Consider the following 25,319-nt stretch of genomic DNA (forward strand, 5'->3'; position numbering starts at 1 on the left):
CTTTTTTTGGCATCACACTACCAAAGCTTCTAGGAAAAAAAGAAAAAGGATCGGAGCGACCAAACACCACGTCTGTACTCGTTGACTGCTCTCGCCAGTCTTATATTAAACTAAATTGCTTCTATCAATTAAATTAAAGCTCTCTAAACGCTCTACATTTTTTCCTTCGACACCCAACTACTATCTTTCTTAATTTGGCTGCAATATCAATATAAACAATTCTTGGTAAAAATTCAAGCAAAATCTTCAAAAATCTCGAATTTTACCCCACTGTACTTGTAATAGCCACTGAAATAACATTTTAACGTTGAAAGGTTACATTTCTTCTTGAAATAAGTCATATTTGAAATATAAAAAAAAATATTTTTTTCCAAACTGTATATAATCGAGTCCAGAATTTTATATAATCGAATCACATATAATCGAGTCTGTATATAATCGAGTCCGACCTGTATCGCAAAGCTGTTTAAGTTTCTTGAAAACCGAACAATCACCCAAGAGTGTACATGAAAATGGGGGTTTCAAAAAAAATGTTTTGAGAGCAGATGTCTTAAAATCTTATGAAACGTCGAGATTAACTGTTATGTCGAAAGATTTTGTTTCGTCTGAAAAGTCGATTTTTGACAAAAAAAAATTTTAAGATGACAGTAAATCTTGACGGCATCGGACGGTAATTTGGCATCAAAAATTTTTTTTTGAAAACCCCACATCACGATTTTATTCACAACTAGCTGACCCGGTGAACTTCGTTCCGCCCAAAATTTATTTTTCGTTATCAAATCCACGTTTTCGTACTAAGCGTACGTTCATTGGTCCAATCCCAGAACTGTTCATTGATTGATCTTCTAATCTACCCTTTAAAATTATTTTTTACTATAAAATTCCAGTACTTCTACCAAAACTCGACATTATAATATCAGATTATTTTCAGACACGTTCTCGTTCAAGATTTTTCATCTACTTGCAAATAACATGTTTCTCCGATACATGAAATAAAAGGTTGATGCGGAAAATATGATAAAATGAAGACAGCCCTATATCGGACAATTCCTTCCACGAGTTTTGCTCTTATCAACACATTCGACTATCCATTTTTATTTATATAGATAGAAGACGATATAGGAGTGCGTTTTATCACATTAAAATCCATTTCCAATTTCGAACGACGATTCATTTCGTTACCGCAAACATCAAATGAACTATCAACTCTTGTCAATATGTAATTGTAGAACACATGCGAATTGAATTTTTCGAATTTTCCCATTTTCCTTCAGAGTTTTCCGAAAATTTTCAATTGTCATGTTTGGTTGAAATATGTGCATTATTTTTATGGAACCCCCACTCCTTTCCAGAGGAGGAAGGGGTGTCATACCATCACCGAAACATTTCTCGTACCCAAAAACTCTCCCATCTCAACTGTGGCTCCATTTGCTTGAAGAGTTCTCGAATTATGCAGAAGTTTGTGTTTCATTTCTGTGGCAGCCCCCCTTAGAAAGATGGGAGGAGTGTTGAACCACCTTAGGTATGTTTCTCGTCCCCTAAAACCTCCACATGCCTAATTTGGTTCCGTTTGCTTGATTAGTTTTCAAGTTATGCATAAATGTGTGTTTCATTTGTATGGCAGCCCCCCCTTAGAGAGGGGGGTGGAGTGTCTAACAACCATAGAATTATATATTGCACCCTAGTACCTCCACATGCTGAATTTCGTTTCATTTGCTTGATTAATTTCCGAGTAATGCAGAAATTTGTGTTTAATTTGTATGGCAGAAACAACAACCCCCCCCCCCCTTAGTTATTAGTTGGACTTAGTTGTGCTCCCTTGGCCGAGTGGTTAGCGTCATAACTAACATGCCGGGTGTTCGGGTTCGATTCTCGTTCTGGTCGGGGGAATTTTTCGTCAAAGAAATTTCCTCCGACTTGCACTGTGATCACGCGTATTCTAGAGCTTGCCACTCAGAATGCATTCAAGGCGTGTTATTTGGCATAGAAATCTCAACTAAGTACTAATAAAAATGACGCAAGTAATAGTACGTTGAGACGGCGAAGTTCCTCTAGGAACGTTAGTGCCATTGAATAAGAAGAAGAAGTCCCCCCTTAGTGAGGGGGGTGGGGATTCTAACCATCATAGAAACATTTATTGCACCCTAAAACCTTAATATGCTTAATTTGGTTTCATTTGCTTGATTAGTTCTCGAGTAACGCAGAAATTTGTGTTTCTCATGTATGGCAGCCCTCCTTTAGAGAGGGGGGTGAAGGGTCTAACCATCATAGAAACATTTATTGCACCCTAAAACCTCAATATGCTTAAGTTGGTTTTATTTGCTTGATTAATTCTCGAGTAATGCAGAAATTTGTGTTTCTCGTGTATGGCAGCCGCCCCTTAGAGAGGGGGGTGAAGGGTCCAACCATCATAGAAACATTTATTGCACCCTAAAACCTCAATATACTTAATTTGGTTTCATTTGCTTAATTAATTTTCGAGTAATGCAGAATATTGTGTTTCTCATGTATGGCAGCCCCCCCTTAGAGAGGGGGGTGAAGGGTCTAACCATCATAGAAACATTTATTGCACCCTAAAACCTTTACATGCCAAATTTGGTTTCATTTGCTTGATTAATTCTCAGAAATTTGTGTTTCATTTGTATGGCAGCCCCCCCTTAGAGAGGGGGAGGTGGTAAGTCTAACCCTCATAGAAACATTTACTGCAACCTAGAACCTCCACATGCTTTCGTCTAATTTGCTTGATTAATTCTCGAGTAATTCAGAAATTTGTGGTTCATTTGTTTGGCAGCCCCCCTTCGAGAGGGGGAGGGGTCTCAAACTATCACGAAACCCTTCTCCGGCCTCTAAAACCCCTACATACCAATTTTCATGTTGATCGGTTGAGTATTCTATATATAGATAGATAGATAGACAGATAGCCTCTTTCAATATGTTTGTCGTGTAATACCGCCATGTTCATGAACTTTTATAAATTGTGGTAAAAATATATATTTAGGAGTTATATTGAAAAACATTAAAAGACATGTGGGTTTTAACAAAATATATTTCCTCATACTTCCTCCAACCCAAACGGAATACAAACTTTCTTTCGAATCAAAAATACTCATGTTTTGTCATTTGTCGATTTCGTTTGGAATTACTCATATTTCTGAAAGCTTAAATAATCTCTCATTCATTTAATAAGCTTCTCCCTACTGAGAACGAAAAAAAAACAATTTAATTAAATTCACCAGCGCTCCATCTCATGAAATTTGATTACGAAAGATAACATCACCGCTATCGAAACGTCAATTCCGGAATCCCGAGACCCGGAAAAACTCCCAACGATCTGTCCCCACCTAAAAAAACCTGAATGACGAAATCGAGAACCCTAAATCACTCCGAAACCGAAATGTAACAAACCAACAAACGGCAACACCAGCGACAGCAGCGCCATCTGCACTCAACCATGATATTTTTAATAACTGAGCTATCCGACAAGTTGACAGCGCCAAGCGCATTGTCCTGTAATTAATATGACCACAGAAACATGCATAAATAAAAGTTTAACCTCTGATCCCGGGGCCGAGGCCATACATACTGTACTGTGTATGTGTGTGTCTCTCTCTCTTTCGTCTCGTTGACCACTGGTTTATTTAATTAAAAACTTTATCCCTATCCAGCGATGCGCCGGACACAGATGCGTTACACCACAAAACAAAGCAAAGCAAAAAAAAAGTCGAAACAAAACATGTCACATTACAAAAAAAACTGAACTGAAAAATAGTTGGCTAGTGCGAGGCCAATTATTGTGATTCGCAAACGCGGGTTTGTGGTCGAGGCAGGTGGTGGGAATATGAGTGTGAATACTTAAATACTACGGAATTTATTGGTGGTTGTGGCGTTGAGCGCTTTTTAAAAATCGTGTCATTGCGAGGTGACAATTTTCGTTCGATTGCTGCGTGCTTCTGGCGGAGATTCTTCTGAAAAAAAAAACGGAAGCTGTCTCACGGTTTGGTTGTCAGTTACTAAAAATGTCTTCTTTCACTTTTTTTTTGCAGAAACAAACTGTTCCGATGACAAATTCCGGTGCAAAAGTGGCCGCTGCATTCCAAAGCATTGGCAGTGCGACGGCGAGAAGGACTGCACCGATGGTTCGGACGAGGACTCGGAAAAGTGCCGTAAGTACGCGAGATCTAACCGTTGGCAGCGGTGTTATTGTGCTTTACTCTTTTCTTTTTTTTTTGATTGGCGTGTGACTCTACTATTCTTTTCTGTGCTTTCTATGCCTGCTTTAACATCCCGCGCATCCTCCCTGCAGCAGTGAATCACAGCTGTCCCTCGAACGAGATCATGTGCCAAACCGGAGACCGGTGTATTCCCAAGGCGTGGCTCTGCGACGGGGATCCAGACTGTCCGAACGGTTCGGACGAAAAGGATTGCAGTAAGAACGAAACCACCCTTCCATGAGCCAATAAAAATGGTTGTTACTCCAGAGAGAATGGAGTGGAAAATCTCATTCACAGCGCGCGTGGGTTGAAAATTTACCAGTCGGATGGGTGGGTGGGAGTTGCTGTCTGGTGTGTTTCTTTTGGTTTTGTTCGCCCGAGTGCGTTCATTATTGATTGTGGCCGTGAACTTTGTTTTCGCCCGGGAAAGTTATTTGGCCCCTTTTAGGCGGTAATCATAAAAACACTCGACTGTCAAATTATTGATTAGGCTTTAACATAGATTGAAAACTGTTCATTCCATCCCAACGTTGTTCGATTACATTTATGAATTGAAAATAATGTCAACAAACGACTCCATTTTTTATCGTCTAAAATTATCGGGGATATTTCTTAGCATGGTGGTGATTGATGCATGTATCTCGATTTCGTATGTTATTTTTTGAGTCCTCGTGTATGGTTGGCTTTTCTCAAGTTTCCAAAATAAACTGTAAATACTGTTCTCGAACGTTGCCGGAAATATTGGTGTTGGATGGCGCAAAGCAGCCCAAACGTAGAAGAGAAACATATGACCGGAAACTACGTGCGAATGTCATCAAGACAATCCGAAAAAATCCTGGGATCTCTGGACGGACTATGAAACATTTGTTAAAATGGACTTTAGACAAACCCCGAGTCAAAAATATTACCTTGCTAGACGTAAGAAGGATTCTCCGGATGAGTTCAAATTGTTCTTGGAAGATAGATTTGGTCGCAAGTTGCTAATTTGGCAAGGCATCTGTAGTAGTGGAATGAAAACAAAGATTTACATCACCGGGACAGCTATGAATGAACAACTTTACAAGGAGAAATTCATCCGTTCACCGTGAAGTTCTAGTCCGATTGAGCCAGGTGCTATTACAGCTGGGATGTCGTAGAATGTTCTAAGCGAATAATATTGATTTCATTGAAAAAAATATGAATCCACCAAGTTATCCAGATTTTCGTCCCATCAAAAAATAATGGGCAACTGTCGAGCGCAAATTGCCGAAAATGGTGCGATATAGCGAATTATTCGAAAGTGCATCGAAAAAGCAGAAGAATTATTTTTCGGTGTACTTTTCTACTAAAGCTTAATAAAGCAAACAAAAACATATTTTTACTGACTTTATACTTTACTTTTATACTTTACTTTTACTTTTATACTTTACTTCAAATGGAAATTTTGTACATCCAAATCCCAAATTGAACATACTTTATCATAAGTCTTCTGAATGAAATTAAAAATTTGAAATTTGATTCAGTGCTATCTACACTCGACATTAAAATTAAAATTAAAGGAACAAAGTGCGAATTCCAAAAATTTGAGTGATTTTTAACACGCTGTAATTTCATGAAAAAAGAACGCATATCGATGAGATATACATCATTTTAAAGCTACAACTTTCGGGTATTAGCATATTTTACATACCTATTTTTATCTTGATATGTGCAGGTGGAGAGGACAATAATACCGGAAAGAAATGAAAAATCGTTTTTCCTGTTTTTGACGTGGGACTACGTCTAACCGGAGTAAATGGGGGGTAAAATGAAAACCTAAACACAGGAAAAAATGAAAGATTCCGAATGCTTATAACTCGAACATTTCTTACTGGATCGGAAAGATGTTTGCATCAATTGATAGGGAATATTTCTACGCGTCTATCATAATTAATAAAATGTTATTTTTCATTAGATAAATAATTGAATGACTGTAAAATGTTAAGCGTTATCTAAACGCCCTAACTGTCTCGTTTTGATTGGCCCGATTGACGGTTTCCCCAACACAGCCATAAAAGCCAAGCAGCCTTGGGGAAAACGGAATTGCAAATACATGAAAGCCGGAGGTATTTTTGTTCCGACTGAAATATGTTTCCCCAACACAGACCTCAGAATAAAGGTGTCTGGGGGAGTTGTCATTGCAAATTCATGCAAGTCGGGGGTATTTTTGTTCCGACTGAAATGTGTTTCCCCAACACAGACTTTAAATCCAAGGAGCGTGGGGAAATTGGCATTGCAAATAACGTAAGTTGGGGGCATTTTTCATCCTACTGAAATGTGTTCCCCTAACAGAGACTTCAAATCCATGGAGCGTGGGGAAATTGTCATTGCTAATTCATGCAAGTCGGGGGTATTTTTGTTCCGACTGAAATGTGTTTACTCAATATACGTACTTTGGTATTCGCTTACCTTTGTGCAGACTAAAATATGTTTCCTTTACACTGTCTTCTAAACCTTGGGACCTAGGAAAATCGTGCAGACATGAGGGGCGAATGAACTTTCAAGTTTGAAGCAAACAAAATTCATATCTTCTGCTCACTGAATATCTACGCATACCATTTGATGATTAGACAAAATATTGATAACCATTTGCTGCGATAACGCCTATCGATCAAACAATATGCGTTCGACGTACATGTCAAAATCTAAACTGAGTGCCTGAAGTTCAACAATTCATGCAAATTCGCGGTTCGAAGAAGTACGTACACTTGAGAGATGCAAACTTCAGAGTGAAATGTAGAATGAAATAATCGTTTGACAATTCTTCCGTTCATATATTTTGTCCTAGGCATCAAAACAAACGTAAAAGGACTGTCATTCAATTTAGTTGGAACGAAGAACATAATCTATCACAATGCATGCATGACATTACATGGCATTTACTCAATCTCTTTACTTACAAAGCAAAGATATTGAATTCAATTAAATTCGGAAATTGTTTCACTCAATCGAAAATTTAAACAATACAAACAAACAATTGCTAAGCTAAGGTAGTCCTACGTCAACCTTTCGGTTATATCATAAATATAACCCACCCATTTTTTTTCAAAGATTTTATGGACTAACATAATGTTTTACTAACCAACTCAACAGCGAATCAAATTAACCTTATCCACCAGTTCTCATTTGGTTCCTAGAACGTTCCTGTAGGACCTCTGTAGGACCTTTCCAAACAGAGATATTTCAGTTTGAATAAAAAATTACTGCTTCGTCTTTGATGATGAACAATAATTCAATCAATAATCATTGCACCGCAAATCGAAGGACAGCTTTGAAGACTCCAATAAATTCTGTATGAGGATAATTTGTTATTTTGACGAAAAGAATTATTTGGATTTTTTGCATTGCACTTGCACTCTGAACTTGCACTTGACCGCAGGTCGCGAAACCGGTCAAAACATACTTGGAAACGGTGAAATGGGAGGTCCTATCCCACCCACCGTATTCTCCAGACATTGTTCCGTCCGATCACTACCTTTTCCGATCGATGCAACATGGCCTGGTTGACTTGCGTTTCTCCAATTTTGATGAAGTCAAAAATTGGATTGATTCGTGGTTAGCCGACAATCCGGCCGATTATTTCCGCAAAGGAATCCGTGAATTGCCAGAAAGATGGGAAAAAGTTGGCGATGGGCAATACTTTGAATATTAAATTTGTAACCAAATAAAAAAAATAAAAATTCATTTTTCTTGAAAACATGCGTTCTTAAAACTCTGGAAAAATAGATAAACATAGCACCCACGATTTACAAGTCGTCCATACATCGGAAGGTGGGCACCTTTACAGGGAAAAAGTTTTTCTGATAACAACTTTTTCATGTTCGAAAAATTACTATTAATGTTTAACTCGTAACATTTTTATGTATAAATTATCGCGATTCACATGTATTGAAAACTTTTTTCTATTTAGAAACTATGTCAAACGAGAAAATTTACACACAAAAATGTTTCGAGTAAAACATATTTTTTTGTGGAGTTTTCTTACAAAAATGCCTGAAACTATAAAAGATAGAAAGTTGACGTCTTCGGCGAAAGTTCATATTTTAATGAGATCTAAAACTTTGTCAAATACACTATATCGCTATCTTTACTATAAACAAAATTAGGATTAGTCGTAAATTTTGTTGTTGTTAGAAAAACTTGTTCCCTGTAGAAGTGCCCATCTTCTGATGTATGGACGGCTTGTTGTAAATTGTGAGGGCTATTCATATACACTGGAGTCGCTGTTTACGCGGGGGATACGTGCCGCCTAAATAAAAACCGCGTAAATTCCGAAATCCGCGTAAAAAAACCGCGTAAATTCCAAATTCCGCGCAAAAAAAAACCGCGTAAAAATAAACCATGTAACTCTCAATATTCGTGTAAAAATCTAACAAACAGTGAATTATTAGTTCAAAATGCAACCCATATCCTACAATTGACTACCTGATTTTATGCTAGATGTATCTTCTCAACTACTAATCGGTGATACAATATAAACTTGTTTCGTAAAAAGTCACTTCAAAAACAAAAAATACGTTTTTGTGAAAAAATTAATTTAAATTATTTTAATAATTTTTTTTTTCAGAGAAATATTTTTTTTAAATGTTCAGTAGTTTTTTAAAAAATTTGAACAATTCCCTGCATCTCATCTTTGACTCGAATTTTGTAGGTTATCATTCTATTTAATTTTTTTTTAATTTAAAAAAAAAAAATTTTGACTCCACAAAACCGCATAAATTTCAAAATCCGCGAAAAAAAATCCGTGTAAATTCCGAAATCCGCGTGAAAATAAACCGCGTAAATTCCAAAAACCGCGTAAAAAAAGCCGCGTAAAATGAAACCGCGTATAAAAAAAACTGCGTAAAAAGCGACTTCAGTGTATATGTTTTTTTGAGAATTTCAAAAAATACGTTTTTTTGAAAAATGAATTTAAATTATTTCAGTAATTTCAGCGAAATATATTTTTTTTATAAATGTTCAGTAGTTTTTTAAAAAAATTGAACAATTATCTGCATTTCATCCCTTGACTCGAATTTTGTTGGTCAGACTTATCTCACTTCTTAACTAGGCGAACCTAGCCAGAATTTTCACCTGCCCCCGGGCTTCTGAATGCCAAAGGGGGACTAGGCTCTGCGGAATGCACGGATCTGCATGCTCGTGCTGTTTCAGTCCTGACCGAGAAATTGTCGGACAATCGCGCAGGTGCTAAGGATGACCGACTTTTGGATGCCGGCCAATTCCTTCTCCATGTTCAACACCTTTAGCGCTTCCAGAAGTGTCTTCGGGACAATTCCAGTTCCAGAGAGAACGACTGGAACAATTCTTGGGACCTCCCTTAGCCCCCACAGTTCCTTGAGCTCCACGGCCAATGGTCGGTACTTGCAGATTTTGCGACCGTGGGTCTCCTCCAGATTCTGGTTCAGTGGAATAGCGACATCGATGATGGTGACTTTGCGGTCGCTCTTGTCGTAAACCATTATATCTGGCCGGTTGTGGTGGATCGAGAGGTCGGTCAGAACAGTGCGATCCCAGTACAGCTTGAAACGGTCATTTTCCAGGACAGGTGCAGGCAGGTACCGGTAGTTTGGTACGTTGTCTTCCAGTAGAGCACATTGGAGCGCCAGTTGTCGATGAACAATACGGGCCACGTTGTTGTGGCGCTCGGTGTAGGCTGCGTTGGCCAAAACGGGACAGCCTCCCATAATGTGCTCTATGTTTTCACCTGGTTGATGGCACATCCGGCAAATGTCATCAACGTCTTGATGCCAGACGTACCGCCTGCAGTTTCTCGTCGGCATTATCCTGTCCTGGATGGCTATCATGTCGGCTTCTACTACTGAAGAGAGTTCACCACGCGTTAGCCACAGATTAGATGCGGCCTTGTCGACGTGTGGCCGGTCCAGTTGATGGGGGTGGGCACCATGCACTGCCTTCTGCTTCCAAGCTGCAATCTTCTCCTCCACTGTCTGCAGATTGCAGTTGAGTTGGTACTCCGCTTGCGCCAAGTGCAGAGCGCTGTATCCTCTGTCGGCGGCGCAGACAGCCCGGTATAGCGCGTTTTGGTTGGCGCGTTCTGCGAAGTACTCGCGCAGTTGTCGTACCTGGGCAACACACAGTGCAGATATGTCGACTATTCCAAGTCCCCCTTCTTTGCGTGGCAGTGAAACTCTCTCCAGTGCCGATTGAGGATGGTGCATTCCGGCCTCTTTGAATGCTTTCCTCATCCTCCTCTCAAGGTCCTCTAGGTTAGTTTTGCTCCATTTGACTACACCAAAACTGAAGGTCAGTAGGGGAACCGCGAATGTGTTGATCGCGCGTACCTTGTTCCCCGCGTTGAGGAAAGTCCTCAGGACACAGTTCACTCGACTCAAGAACTTGTCTCGCAGCTCCGTCTTGATGTCGGAGTGGCGAATCCCGGTGAGCTGTCGGAATCCAAGATATTTATAGGATTCGCCACGAACCATGTCTCTTATGAACTCGCCGTCATAGACCTCGTAACCTCCGGATTCGGTAAGCTGCCCTTTCAGCAGATGGACACAGCGGCACTTGTCGAGGCCGAACTCCATGCAGATGTCCCTGCTTATGTCTTCGACAACCCGGATAGCTACACCTAGACGCTGACGTGAATCAGCGTAGACCTTGAGATCATCCATGTAGAAGGTATGGGTCACTTCTTCGTGGGCGCCGTCGCCATACCTTATTTTATAGCCATGACCGTTTCTATTGAGCGTCCTACTGAGGGGGTTCAGTGCCAGACAAAACCAAAGCGGGCTGAAAGAGTCGCCTTGGAATATCCCCCTCTTTATCTGCAGCGTTCTAGACTGCAACACATTTTCCCCATCACTGAGGTGCAGAGACGTACTCCACTGCCTCATCGCATGCTGCAGGAACCTAACGACGACGGGATCAATTTTGTAGAGCTCCAATACCCGGACGAGAAACGAGTGAGGTATGGAGTCATAAGCCTTCCTGTAATCGATGTAGGCCATACTTAGGTTCCGCTGGTTATATACCGCCTGGCCGACTATGGCTGCGTCGATGATGGCCTGGTCTTTGCAGCCATGCGTATTTTTCCTGCATCCTTTCTGCTCTTCTGCGATGATATGGTGTTGTTCGCAGTGGGCAGAAACTTTGGCGGTTATGATGCTGCTTAATATCTTGTACAGACTCGATAGGCACGTTATCGGCCTGTACTTTGATGGGTTCAATGTGTTGCTGTCTTTCGGGAGGAGGAATGTGACGCCACGGGTGGCGAATTCAGGGAGGTTGTGTGGGTCACGTAGCACCTTGTTGAAGCACTCAGCTATCTTTTGATGTGCGACGGTCAGCTTCTTGTGCCAGAAGTTCTGAACACCATCGGGGCCCGGTGCTGCCCAGTTCCTCAGGTACCGCGAGGCTTCGCGGACATCGTTCTCTTCGACGATGATAGCTGGCATCTCTCCAATTTCACCACAACTCTCCTCCTCCCGTCTTAACCACATTTGCCCGTCGCGATGTTGTACTGGGGTCTCCCAAATACCAGCCCAGAAGTTCGTCACATCGCTAATATCTGGCAAACCTTCGCGGTAGTCGGGCTTCTCGTCGCTAATGTGGTCGTAGAACGCTTTTTCGTTATCTCTGAACATCCGATTTTGTTCCTGGCGCTTTGCAGAGTCAGAGTAACGTTTCAGCCGTTTAGTTAGGACGCTCAATTGCTGTACCAGTGTGTCGAGTTTTTCCGTCAGCTGGTGAGCTCCCAGCTGGCGAGGTTCAGTAGGCCGCACGATCACAGCAACTTGGCGACATAATTTCGCCGATCTGTTGCCTCTTTTGTACGCCATCAGTCTTCCAATTGCGGCGCGCTTGTTTAGGATCCGTTGCTCCAATCTCCTTCGCCATGGAGGCTCACGCCTTTCACGGAGATGTTGGAGCAGTCCGCCTCTTGGCCTAATACGGTATCCTAAACTTTTGGCGGTCGCCACAGCAGCACAGTAAACTTTCAGTTGCAGCTCCTCCATGTTCTCAGCATCAACCAAGTGCAGCGGAAGAACGTGCTCGTTCATGAGCTTTACTGCACTTGTCAGCCTGCGGGAATGCTGCAACTTCGGGATCCTGGGGCGCGACAATGGGTCTGTGTCGCGGAACTGTGAGATCGCCTCGTCGTAGTGGAAGACCAGATCGCGTAGTAGTTGTTGATCTGGCTGTGGGTCTTCCGGCTCAGGGGGTTGTAGTACTGTGGCCTCCACTGGTGCTGATTCGCGTGCCCCACTCGCGAATGAATTGCTCAGCCGTACTGAACTTCGTCTCGACACATCGCTTGCTCTGTTGTTCCTGGAGCTTATTTCTCTCTGCACCTGCTGCTTGATCTCGTCGATTTGCGTTTGGGAGAGCATGTTGTTGCGTACTATCGCTCTACGCCTCGCGTTCATCGCGTTCTGATCAAGCCTCCCGACGAAGTCTGGATACGCTTCCTCGAACATTGTTAGTATTCGAGGGCGACCGCTCATGTCCGTCTCCAAAGCAGTGCAGATGTAATAGGCGCGGATCACGAATTCATTCATTTCGTGTGTCCACATGATCCGGCGCCTAGTGGTACCCACAAGTGTGGACGACTGTCGTCTGGCAGTCGCAACACGTCTCGTAGGCGCAGCGTTTCTTGGGTGATGTCGATGGCTGCTGTTTCCGTGTGGCGGTAGCTCTTCGGGTTGAACCCGGCTGGTGGCCCGCTCTTGCACATCGCCCTCCAGCCGCTGGCCGCTCGCTCTTACGCCCGTTCCAGGACCAGCTCCAGTTCGGGGACCCTCCTCGGGTGATCGCATTCTAATTACTCTTCGTGAACGTAGCTCCATTTTCTGGGTGTATCTCCTTTGCCCGGGAGACAGCGGGTTGGCAAGGCCTCCATGACCCGGGAGGCCTTCCCCGGGAGAGATATAGCGCTCTGACTCGCTCGCACCCCCTCACTTAGCCACTTTCGACACCCGTTCTCGGAGCCAAGACCAGGTGTGTGTTTCCAGTTCACGCCCGATCTAAAAATGTCGTCATATGATCTTCGTGGAGGCGTGAGATAGGAACATTTGAGACCAACAGGCAGGCTCCTACCCTATGTTGATCCCCATTTGAGAACCAGGTTGGTTATAATTTTAATTTTTTTTTAACTTTTTAAGATTTTTTTTTAATTCTTTAAAAAAATTAGTCTAATTCTTTTTCGAAAATTTCAAGTATGCAAGTATGCAGTTGCTTAACACTTTCGTCGCCCAGAGCGATTCGGTCGAGTTTCTTGAGGGGCCCAAATTCAACTGTCGGAGCGCTAGAGAAATAAGCGGGCAACGATAATAATGAATTCGGGTTCGATTCAGTACTACTTTTGTGTTGGATTCTGTTAAAATAATTTTTCAGCCTATTGTACAGTGTTGTAAAATGAAATTCAACCAAAAGTACTTACTCTATATACTATATTCGGTGACGATGAATAACTACAGCTTTATTGGAGAATATGGAATATTCTGTTCAATCGATTGCGAATATTCTGTGAATATATCATATTAAGAACATGTGTCACTTTTGTGGGAAAATATCGTCATAAACTATATCACATTTGGAAACTCCGACTTTCCACGTGATTCGTTTTCATTGTTCTTTGCGCTTGGTAGATATAAAGCTAAAAAAAGTGGCAAGTTGCAAGTTTGTTTTTTTCTGAGAATGAGAATAATAATTGCGCAACTCGTATAGACCACTGTTTATTCCAAAAAGTTTTTTCTTAGACGCCATGTGTTTTTGACGTAGAACTACGTCTTTCAGGAAGGGTGCCAAATCAGAAAACAGGTCACGTTTTTATGAAATAAAGTTAACGTTAATAACTATTTTCACTGTGAACGAATTCTCTTGATTTGCATACCAATCGAATCAGAAATTCTCTAAGATTTGTTTGATATTCTATACATTACAATTCGCTAATCTCTAAATGGTTTAAATCCATGAAAACTGGAAGAACTTCCTTTTTTCCCAAACATTTGTTCTGCCGATTTGTTTGCTAACCCTTCCCATATTTCGAATGCTTATAACTAGAACATTTTCTAACAGATCGGAAAGATGTTTGCATGAATTGATAGGAAATATTTCTTCGCGTCTATGAGCAATTGAATAACTGTAAAATGTTAAGCGTTATCTAAACGCCCTAACTGACAAGTTTTGATTGGCCCGGTTTATGGTTTCCCCAACACAGACTTCAAAATCGATGTATCTGTGGAAATCCGCTTCGCAAATATACGTGCAAGTCGGGGGTATTTTTTCCCACTGAGCTGTGTTTCCCTAACACGGACTTCAAAATTAATGTGCCTGGGGTATCCGCTTTGCAAGTACTCTTCACAAAGATTATCCCTGCCTTTTATATTGGATGAAATAGATTACAATATTTGAACTTATCCTAATTCAGCATATTTGGTGGGAACGCTCTGGGTGGCCTGATGTTTCTGTTTATATTATCGGGAACGGTCCGGATGGCGTGATCGTTGATGCCGCGAGTGAATGTTTATGTTTTGCAGATTGATATTCTGATGACTCGCATTTTGTTCATTGCGAGTGGCTGACTGCTGTTGCGCTAACTCATGTGTTTACACCCACAACGTTTCACTGCTATCTGAGATGGTGCTTCCTACTTCTAAGACGAGTTGGCATGAAATCCGTCTATATCAATATTGCTATTCAAAATTAATGAATTGTATGGGGGAATTTCATTGTTTCAACAGCAGCTTGCTTACCTTTTTTCCCATACTAAAGATGTTAAATAAGTTTCATTTTGGGAATTTCTGCCGAGAGTATTTATGTCTTTAATTGGCATTGGAACATGTAAAACATAGTAGAAAGCCAAAAAATTACAGTTTCCCTACAGATTCGAAGTCGACGAAATAAACGATTACATCTCAATTGAACCGGCTCCGGCTGAACCAGCTTTCCAATAATTACTTAATCGTTTGTAGACCCACAATCATCCCCTAATTAGACATTATCCCTTGGCTTGACTATCTTTCCACCATTTTCCCCTTCCGACCACAACAATCGTCCAATTACAACCCACAGCGGTTTGCTGAGGCCCTGGAGCGCCATCCTATTAATGCTTTTGTTGCACTCGCGTACACAACGCCCGTTTCTTCGTCGCCGTAATCGTCATCATCTATTCCAGGCGCTAGCACAACTCCTGAATGATAGATAGCCGCGTGCACCGGGAACGATTGTGAGACCCGACTGTCTCTCGCTCCGGGCGCTCGCTGTTCTCGTCGGGTAAACTTCCTTTCTTGGTGGGACTGAAATGTGACCAATCACCGATGTAAATCGTCATTTCACGCCTGAACGGTAGACCACACATACGACAAACCCAATGTGCGCACTTTGTGGGATTGCTTTGGTAATGATGATAATGATGATGAAGATGCGGTTCTATAGATTCGATTCGGTCTGCTATTTTATTGATAGTATTCCAACATATGAGCGTGTGGTAAAAACAGAAGCCTGGGTCCAATATTGCCGGATTGTCGAACCTGTCAGTCTAACTAATAACATGTTCGTTCATTTCAATCGCTATCGACGCTACAAGACCTAAACATTCGATTCTATGAATAGAACAAATTCCGCTCACCGATTGAACCGTTATTCAACCGCCAACCCAGGTTTCGCATGGCTACAACATCGCGGACCCGTGGATGGCTAATGAACTGCACTCTCGTTGCACTTGCATCTCAACAGCCCACGAATACTTCCACACTCACCATTGTTGCCGTGGGGCTACACCAGGCTAGCGCTGTTCATTTATTTCGATAGATCGCACAGAACCGGCACGGGAAGCGGGAGAGAGATGGGATGGTTTCGCAGGAGAAGCGCAGGAAACTCGTCTTAATTACGAACCATAAAACTGCCACTTACGACAGAGCACCGCGAAGGATGTGGAAATGGTTACGCAAGGGCTGGCAAGGTAAAAGCTTCCGTCAGTTTCAGCAGCGGTTGGGGAAAAGAAAACAGCGAAGCTTCGCGGAGAGGAGTGGGTAGAACTTTCAACAAACTGAAATATAATAAAGATAATCAGGAAGCATGTCGTCATTAAAAGTTGGGAATGCTTCCGCTCCAACACGCGCGCCAGCTAGGATCGCCTTTCCACACGAGAGTTTGGTGGTGGAGGAAATGGCTGAACGAAGGGCGAGTTAATGTGGAGAGGAGGACGACGGTAATAACATTTGTCTAGTCTTTTTGACGCTTCTCCGGGGTTACGTAGATCGTCCCCGTGTACAGGATGCACAGCGATGACAGCGCGCGCTGAGGGAGCGTTCATTGTGCGGGAGACAACACACAAAAAAAAGAAGAACAGCCAGCCATTTATGTCACTCGCCGTTTGCTGGCAGGGGTTGTTCTGATGCTGCTGGAACGCTTGGAACACACCGGAATGTGGCAATATAATGTTCTACGATAGCGCAGTGGTGACTTCATACGATTAGGATGCCTTTGCGAGAGGGCAAGGGGTTTTTGCAAGGAATTCACCCGGTTAACTACTGCACGGAAACACGAATTGTGAGGTTTAACGGCACGGATTAAGCTGTATTCGGCACTAATTTCGACCATCTCGCTGTTAGCTGGTTGGTATAATGGGCGGAATTACAACCAACACTCGTTTAAATTCATGGTAAAACGGTAACTGTGGGGATCGCGGAATAAATGTTTCCCCACAATGTGTTTCTTTGTGAGTCAATGGCCAAACTTGCATAACATAAAAAACATGCTCCTATCAACGATTTGGGTTAAATCGAACGGTTCTCTGCAATAAATACAGAAATTCCAGAAGTTAAGAAATGTTTTCATTTTGAAGACATTTGACTTAGATCGAAAACATCCGATGTTGTTAAGATATATTTAAAACTCTTCCAAAAATGTGGAGGCATTTTGAAAACACAACAAAACTTCTTCATTTTTTCATAAAAAAGCAAACGTTCATCGAAAATAGTTTGCCGGGTTTTAAGAAAGCAACTGAAAATGCATGATTCAGGATCCATTTTTGTTCTCGCGAGAACAATACACAAGCTGACCGTATGTCCCAATTTGTTTCCTACATACACATTGCAACGGGTATTCATTGCAACGGGTATCGCAAACGCTATTGCAGTGGTCTTTTTCGCATTTGAAATAATTGATCATAGGCGATTACTTTTTGTTCCCCCCCGGTAATCCAAGTGAGCAATATTTTCCGATTCAAAAATTCTGATTCTGAAATTTCCGGTTATTTTGGGCTATGATCCGTTGCTTTGACAATAACGTACGATGAGATTCTGGACCTACAATAGTATTTTTTTCAACTGGAACTGGAACAACTATCTATATATATAAAAATGGAGTGATGTCTGTCTGTCTGTCTGATTCTTATAGACTCGGAAACTACTGAACCAATCGACATGAAAATTGGTATGTAGGGGTTTTTGGGGCCGGGGAAGGTTTTCGTGATATTTTGAGACCCCTCCCCCCTCTCTAAGGGGGGGGGGGCTGCCATACAAATAAAACACAATTTTTTGCATTACTCGGAAATTAATCAATCAAACGAAAGCAAAGTTGGCATGTGAAAGTTTTAGGGTGCAATAAATGTTTCTATGATGGTTAGACAGTCCTTCCCCCACTCAAAGGGGGGGCTGCCATACAAATGAAACACAAATTTCTGCATTACTCGAGAATTAATCAAGCAAATGAAACCAAATTTGGCATGTGGAGGTTTTAGGATGCAATAAATGTTTCTATGGTGTTAAGATACTCCTTCCCCCTCTCTTAGAGGGGGCTGCCGTACAAATGAAACACAAATTTTTGCATTACCCGAGAATTAATCAAGCAAATTAAACCAAATTAGGCATATGGAAACTTTAGGGTGCAATGAATGTTTCTATGGTGGTTAGATACCCCTCCCCCCTCTCTTAGGGGTGGCTGCCATACAAATAAAACACAAATTTCTGCATTACTCGAGAATTAATCAAGTAAATGGGCGGGACGAAGTTTGCCGGGTTAGCTAGTGATCTATATATATATATATATATATATAAAAATGGATTTCTGGCGAAGGTTTGCATGATAGTTTGAGACCCCTCCCCTCTCTAAAGAGGGGGCTCCCATACAAATTAAACACAAATTTCTACATTACTCGGGAATTAATCAAGCAAATGAAACCAAATTATGCATATTGAGGTTTTAGGGTGCAATGACTGTTTCTATGGTGTTTAGACTCTCCATCCCCCTCTCCTCCTCTATACAAATGAAACACAAATTTCTGAATTACTCTAGAATTAATCCAGCAAACGAAACCAAACTTGGAATGTGGCGGTTTACGGATGCAATTAATACTTCTATGGTGGTTAGACACTCCTCCCGCTCTCTAAGGGTGGGCTGTCATACAAATGAAACACAAATTTCTGCATAACTCGAAAACTGATCAATCAAATGGAGTCACATTTGGTATGTGAAGGTTTTACGGAGCACGAAACGTTTCTATGGTGAATACACTCCTGCCCCCTCTCTAAGGGGGGCTGCCATACAAACGAAACACAAACTTCTGCATAACTCGAGAACTAATCAAGCGCAATTTGGGATGTGAGAGCATTTGGGTATGAAAATGATGAAACGCACTCCTCTATCTTCTTCTATCTATATAAAAAAAGGATCGCCGGATGTGTTGATAAGAGCAGAACTCGAGAAAGGAATTGTCCGATTTAGGACTATCTATATTCTATCATATTTTCTGTATAAAACATTTGTTTCATGTAACGGAGAAACTTGTGGTTGAAAAATCATGAACTAGAATTGTGTCTGAAAATAATCTGATATTAAAATGATGAGTTTTGATAGAAATACTAGGAATTTTATAGTAAAAGGTAAATTCAACGGGGTCGAATAGAAGATTAATCAATGAATAGTTCTGCGATTGGCCCCATGACCTTGCTCATAGTAAGAAAACGTGAATGTTTGAAGGTATTCATAACAAAAAACAAATTTCGGGCGGGACGAAGTTTGCCGGGTCAGCTAGTGTTATATAAAATTACTTGAATTACTTTAGAGCCAAATTCCATGATAAATTTTATAAAAGCATTGTTGTTATATTCAAATATACATTCGGAGATGTTCAACTCGTATAACTTTGTGCTTAACAATATGAGGATAAGCAGTCAATCCCAGGTAAATATTAAATACTTCATCGGAATAGTCTCGACTGGGGATATCTTCAATCGTTCACTATAAAGAAATTTTGACGTACACTGTCCAACTTCTATAAGACCACCCTGATTCTATTTCGTTACAACACATTCAGTTAGAATTTCAACAAGATACATTCATACATTGTTGAATGCTTAGAATAAAGTATATTTAACGTCAATTTTGTTCAAAAGAGTTGTTTGTTTACGTATTGTGCTTAAATATGATAATTTCAGCTGTTCAGTTTCTATAAAACCATTTCAACATTCATAAGTATTATCAATGAAAAATTCAAAACGATCGGCTGATTTACATGTCAATAATTGGCCACCTTTCCATTTCAGTAAACACGTTAAGCCCCGACCGAAAGAGGGGACCGACAATGAACTTTTCGTATAGCCCACGTCGGTAACAGCGAAACGATAGTGGAGTTTTTTAAATATCATTTTGTAGCTTTGTTGTTATTGTTCCCCACGCCGGTACTCGACGAAAGATAATTCCAATGTCGTTCCGGTGAGATCGGCGCAAACAAGACGTAAAATTCAGTGCAGTCCCCAGGGACCGACGCTGAGCTTAAAATGTTAATTGCCTGGAAAATTCATGTTGGAATACTATTTACCGAATGCTGCTGAACGAATTTCTCGATATTTTTTCCATTTTCCTCAGTGTAGATTCTGCGCACAAGGATCCCTCTATGATTTTCAACAGAATTCAAATCTGGGAAGCGAGTCGACCAGTCTAAAAAAAAAATCCATAGCTTAGTTTCCTTGCTGATATGAATAGTAGCATTGTTGTGCTGGAATGTGAATTTTTTGTGACGATATCCACGCAAAAACGGTAGGAGAGAGGATTCCAGAACATGTATGTAATCCTTGAATGGGATGAAAGCTATCTTGAGCTTCCCGGTTGCACCGAATCCCGGCCAAACCATGCACGAGCCTGTACCAAAATTCCTGGTTGAAAAATACTGTTCCTTCTTCCTTAAATCACGCCAGTACCCGTTGAAACATTCTTTGTCATAACATACCATGTCCCACTGTCGGTTCATGTGAGCTTTGGCAAAACTCAGACGTCTTCCGATGTGAGATGGTGTAATATGAGGAGCTTTAACCTTTCAAACCCTCTTCACGTGAGGATTTTTTTCCAAAACTTGACGAATTGTCACCCGAGTAACATTTAAATTGAAATATTGCTTTATTTGCATAAACTATTTTGAGGTATTCGAAGCTTTCCTAGCTATTTTCTGCTTATCCCGTTCAGAGAGCTTCGATTTACGTGGAGCTCTCTCCTTCTTACCATATCCTTAAGGATTCGTCAAATAATTGAGCACTACTTGATGAGATCGTCCAATCCGACGAGAAATTTCTCTGATACCACCATTTTCTTGGTGAAATGCATCGATTTGTCTTTCTTTTCTCTCCGTGAGCACTTTTCCCTTCGGCGTTTTCCAGATATATTAATCAAAACAACTAAAACATCGGAAAAATGTAACTGGTCTTATAGAAACTTGACACTTGAAAAATACAAAATCTTCGGTTTACGCGTGGTAGTCACCAATACCAATACACTAGCATATTAGTTGAAGCATTGTTTGTTTACAATGGCACAAAGCAGCAAGATTGGAGTTGGAAAGAGCGTAGGACTACGTCTTTCATTTCTATACCGGGGTGTAAATTCAAAGTTTCGAAAACGAAAGCGCTACGCCGGAGACCAAGATTTTGAGCGTTAATAGCTCCTAAACAACTGAACGAAATGGTATGATAAACACTTCATTCGAAAGATAAAATGTATACGCATTATATACTGGTTACTTTTTGATCCAAAAACTTGTTTCAATAGCCTTAAAATTGCTTCGAAAACAGGCTATTGAAATCACCAATCGGTATATAAGCGAGCGCCGCTCGGAAATCCACTCAGATATAATTGAACAACGATTGGAGCATGTTGTCGCTGTTGTGGTGAAGCTAACTTCGTTCATCATGAAAGCGCTGAAGAACGGTGTCACCAAGAGCCTGTGCACCTCAGACCAGAAGGGAATCTATCAGGAGGAGAGTGGTGCCACTGAGAAGGCGACCAAGAAAGTAACTGCATCGAAAATTGGTTCCGCTTGAGGCACCAAGCAGCCGCCACACACACACATATACGCGCGCAACTGTTTCCGTTCGATGGTTATCGAGCATCGAGTAGAATCCGGAAAAATGTCATCGTTGTTGAAAAATTCCCTTTGGAATTGAAAATTACATTCAAGTGAAAGAGTTTATTTGAATGTTTTCTATTCATATAATACTGCGATCAAATACATTTCGTATTGTGATTTTTCAATCTAGTGCAATTAACAGGAAAGCTTCTAATGATTATTCTTCATCATCAGTAGAATATTTTCGTACCTAATATTGAATGCATAAAACATTGTGCCTCCAACGTAACGCTCTCGTTTTCGACGTCCCCCAAATGTTCATTTATTCAGTCATTCAGAATGGATTTAGATTCAACTTCAAACAAATGATCACTAAATCAACGATAGTCCTACGTCAACCTTGCGGTTATACCACAGATATAACCTTCTTCCTGTTTTTTTTTTTTGCAAATGAATTCCCGAATTGATAATGCACTCGGCCACGAGAGCACATAATCCGCCTTTGCACTGAGCGCGAATATAAAAGAGATTTCATTTGTGATTTTGTCCGAAGTGATAAACAAGCGAATTGAATAAAATAGTTGTCTCTATATACAATTTGGTACAAAAAAATAGTTTGGTTTCGATCAATATCTTAAACACCAATTTTGAACATTGAATTAAAACGGTCCGAAAATCAGCTTTTTGCCTACTTTTTTCACTTTTAGGCGGAAAAGTATCAACTTTTTAGTCATTCGTGGTTTATGTGGTTATTTCTTCGTACTTACACTGTGCAAAAGATCCACTGGGAACTTAGTGCCATCCAAGAAGAAGAAGTGACGAGAGCAATGAGACTTTAGTTATTTATATTTTTTTGAATAGCTCACACTTTGTTACGTAACATATGAAAATTCAGAAAGGTGTATTTTTTCGTTTTGTTTCTGGATATGTGTATTGCTTTTTTGACGTCTTCCAATAAGGGTGTCAAATCAGAAAACAGGTCAAGTTTATGAAATAACGCTAACTTTTATAACTATTTTTGCTGCGAGCGGATTTTTGCGATTTGCATACCAATCCAATCAGAAATTTTCTAAGATGCTATACATTACAACCCCATAGTCTGTAAATTGTTTAAATTGATGAAAACTGGAAGTATTCCCATTTTCCCATACATTTGTTCTGTCCATTTGTGTGCTTACCTAACCGCGCTGTCAATAACGAGCAACTTGTGCAACCGCGAGAATAGAAACAACAAAGCTAGCGTATAAATGTTGCATCTTCTCTGAAAAAAAAATCATTCTTCGTGGGTGCTGGATTGGTAAACATCGTTTGCTGGACGAGCCTCGGCTAGGGATCGAATGTCTTTCTTAAGACATGCGTGAGGAAGCTTAGCTCAAAGGGATAGTTTTGGCCAAGGGCCTTTTTCAAGGCTAGAGACGAGTGAATCGAAAAAGTTTAAAGTCTCTATAACTCACCAAAGAGGAAGAAGAAAAAGAAATAAACAAGCAAATTAAATAAAACGAATGTTGCACGTCCTAAGCGGTCGTGTTATGGACACAACCCCCTAATTTTCTTTTTTTTTATTTAGTTGAATATTCAATTGTTGATATTTGAAATTCTTGAACAGCTGGAACGTTTTCGATCTTTCTTTCAGCGAATGAAAGGTATTTAGATTAACTTTGAAGCTTCATGTCTGCTTTTGGATGAAATCATTGAATTTGTTTACTGATTCTGAGGTGTGGAGAAAAAAAGGTAGGGTATCCGAAAAATATCGGAAACTCAATTTCTAGAATTTTCTGGCGATATTCTACGCAAAAAAAAACTGAATTTCACAAAAACAAATATCAGCTAGGTTTCATTTGATATTTTATAAACCTATTATTTGATATTTTATAAAATATGACTTTTTGATTTTTTGATACACACTCGACAAAAAATTAGAGGAACGGAGTGTGAAGTTGAAATTTTCATGTGATTTTTGAAATGCTGTAGCTTCCTAAAAAATCAGAATTTTGGAATATTCTATTTCATATATTCAACCTTTTGAGACTAACACCATTTTCTGCTAACCAACTCAATAGCAAACCCTAATAACTTAATCAAACAGCTTTCATTTTATTTCTACAACATTTCTGTAGGACCTTTTCGTGCACAGATATTCCTGTTTGAAAGAGAAAAATATTCCCTTCCGTCTTTGATGATTAATAATTCAATAAATAAAGATCGCACCGCAAATCGAGAACGAAAGTTGCGAATCGTTCATTCTGAGAGTACGCAGAGGATTTTGTTGCTTGGGTGCAGTTTGCGTTCCTCTTACTTACTCGATCGGCTAGAAAAACGGCAGAACGTATCAATATGAAACATTGTAAGGGTATCGACAGAAGTGTAAGGGAATCATTAAGCTGAAAATTTACCAGCAAACATTAGAACTTACCACAATATTTGCACAATTAAAAAAGATTTTCGAAACCATTACAAAAAACGTGGTTTTTGTACTTTTTTATAATATATTTTTTAGATTTTCCATTTCTTCCCGACATTTTTGACCACTACATCTACCCACAAACTTGAAAGTTAAAGCTTCAAAATTAGGTACATCTCATCTTCATGCGTTGATTTTTCATGAAGTCTCAGCATTTCAAAAATCATCTAAAAATTCCACCTCTATTCCTCTAATTTTTTTCGAATTCTATTATAGAAAAAAATGTTAGTTTTCCAATAAATGTATAAACACTATATCCGGCCTCAACAACTGCTGGGAGCATTAACGGGTGTGAATGAGCTGTAACCACAAACAACTTTTTCACAAGCGAATCTCTGACAACACAACTGCTACAAAAAAAAACTACGTTAATTGAGAAAATCCGCTCAATAAAAGGGATTTACCAATAATTGCGAAGCAAATGATACATTATGTGGAACTCTTTCTGTCGAAACATAAAACGCATTTTTACTATCTAGAAAATCAAACCAAATAATAGACATTACCGATCAAATGGCGAGGAAATATACAACTAAAACTGAGTATTGCAGATGACCTTTTCAGGGATTTTTCAATCTCCTTGATTTGGCTGGCATAAATTATTGGATTTTGTACAAGCAAACAATTTTTCTATTTTGAGACAGAATTTTGCACTACAGCTTCATCCAAAATGAATATTCAGCACATTGTTAGACATTCTCATTTTAACATTAAGTGAGCTTAAAAGTTCCATCAAATGTGCTATCCATCCATATTGCAACAGCATTTACTCATGCGAGAGGTGAGTTTGTGTATAATATATATATAAGAACAATATAACACACAAAATTTTTAGGCTTATTGAAAAGTTCGTGAAGATGCTTCACTAGTTCGAACAAATATATAATTGTTTGGACATGCACAAAACTTCGACTCGATATGGATCATACAACAGTGATGTTGTAGAGGTAAAATAAGGCAAACATCGCCATACTATTGCATTTTCGGGAGGCTTCTATCTTCAGCAATTTTGTGCCGAATGGATGTTTCGATATTTCATCTCGTTGAAAAGTTACAGCAAAAGCTATGGAGTCACTTTAAGAGAAGTAGCATTACTGTTCGAATCTTTAAAAGCGTTTCCCTCGTCCCCATGATTTCTCAGCTTGTGGTACGTTTATTTCAGAATCTAGTGGACCGTTTTAAATGATTTTTTCCAGCATGTAAAAATGAATTATCTAAATTGCTACGTAGCCGTTTTTTAATATCATAATTTTTCAGTTTTTTATGATTTTTCAAATAGTGATTTCTGTTGTAAAAACAGTTAATGTTCATTCAAATGATCACC

General features: G+C 40.1%; 1 protein-coding gene across 9 annotated transcripts in view; it reads left to right on the forward strand.

Annotated features, from left to right (window-relative positions):
* Positions 1–25,319, forward strand: part of LOC129779897 (low-density lipoprotein receptor) — an 839,868-nt gene that overhangs the window by 615,029 nt on the left and 199,520 nt on the right. For 5 of the 9 annotated variants that reach the window (XR_008743794.1, XM_055787654.1, XM_055787660.1 and 2 more), the window contains one exon: positions 4,044–4,163. Coding sequence is in view for 8 of the 9 variants with exons in the window: in XM_055787654.1 (XP_055643629.1) it covers positions 4,044–4,163 (120 nt within the window). In the remaining variant the exon portion in view is untranslated. Of the gene's footprint in view, positions 1–4,043; positions 4,164–4,303; positions 4,427–25,319 lie in introns of all 9 variants that reach the window. The other 4 variants (XM_055787656.1, XM_055787659.1, XM_055787655.1 and 1 more) reach the window with 2 other exon arrangements.

This window comes from Toxorhynchites rutilus, chromosome 3 (genome assembly GCF_029784135.1).
Source record: "Toxorhynchites rutilus septentrionalis strain SRP chromosome 3, ASM2978413v1, whole genome shotgun sequence".
NCBI classification, from domain to species: Eukaryota; Metazoa; Arthropoda; class Insecta; order Diptera; family Culicidae; genus Toxorhynchites; species Toxorhynchites rutilus.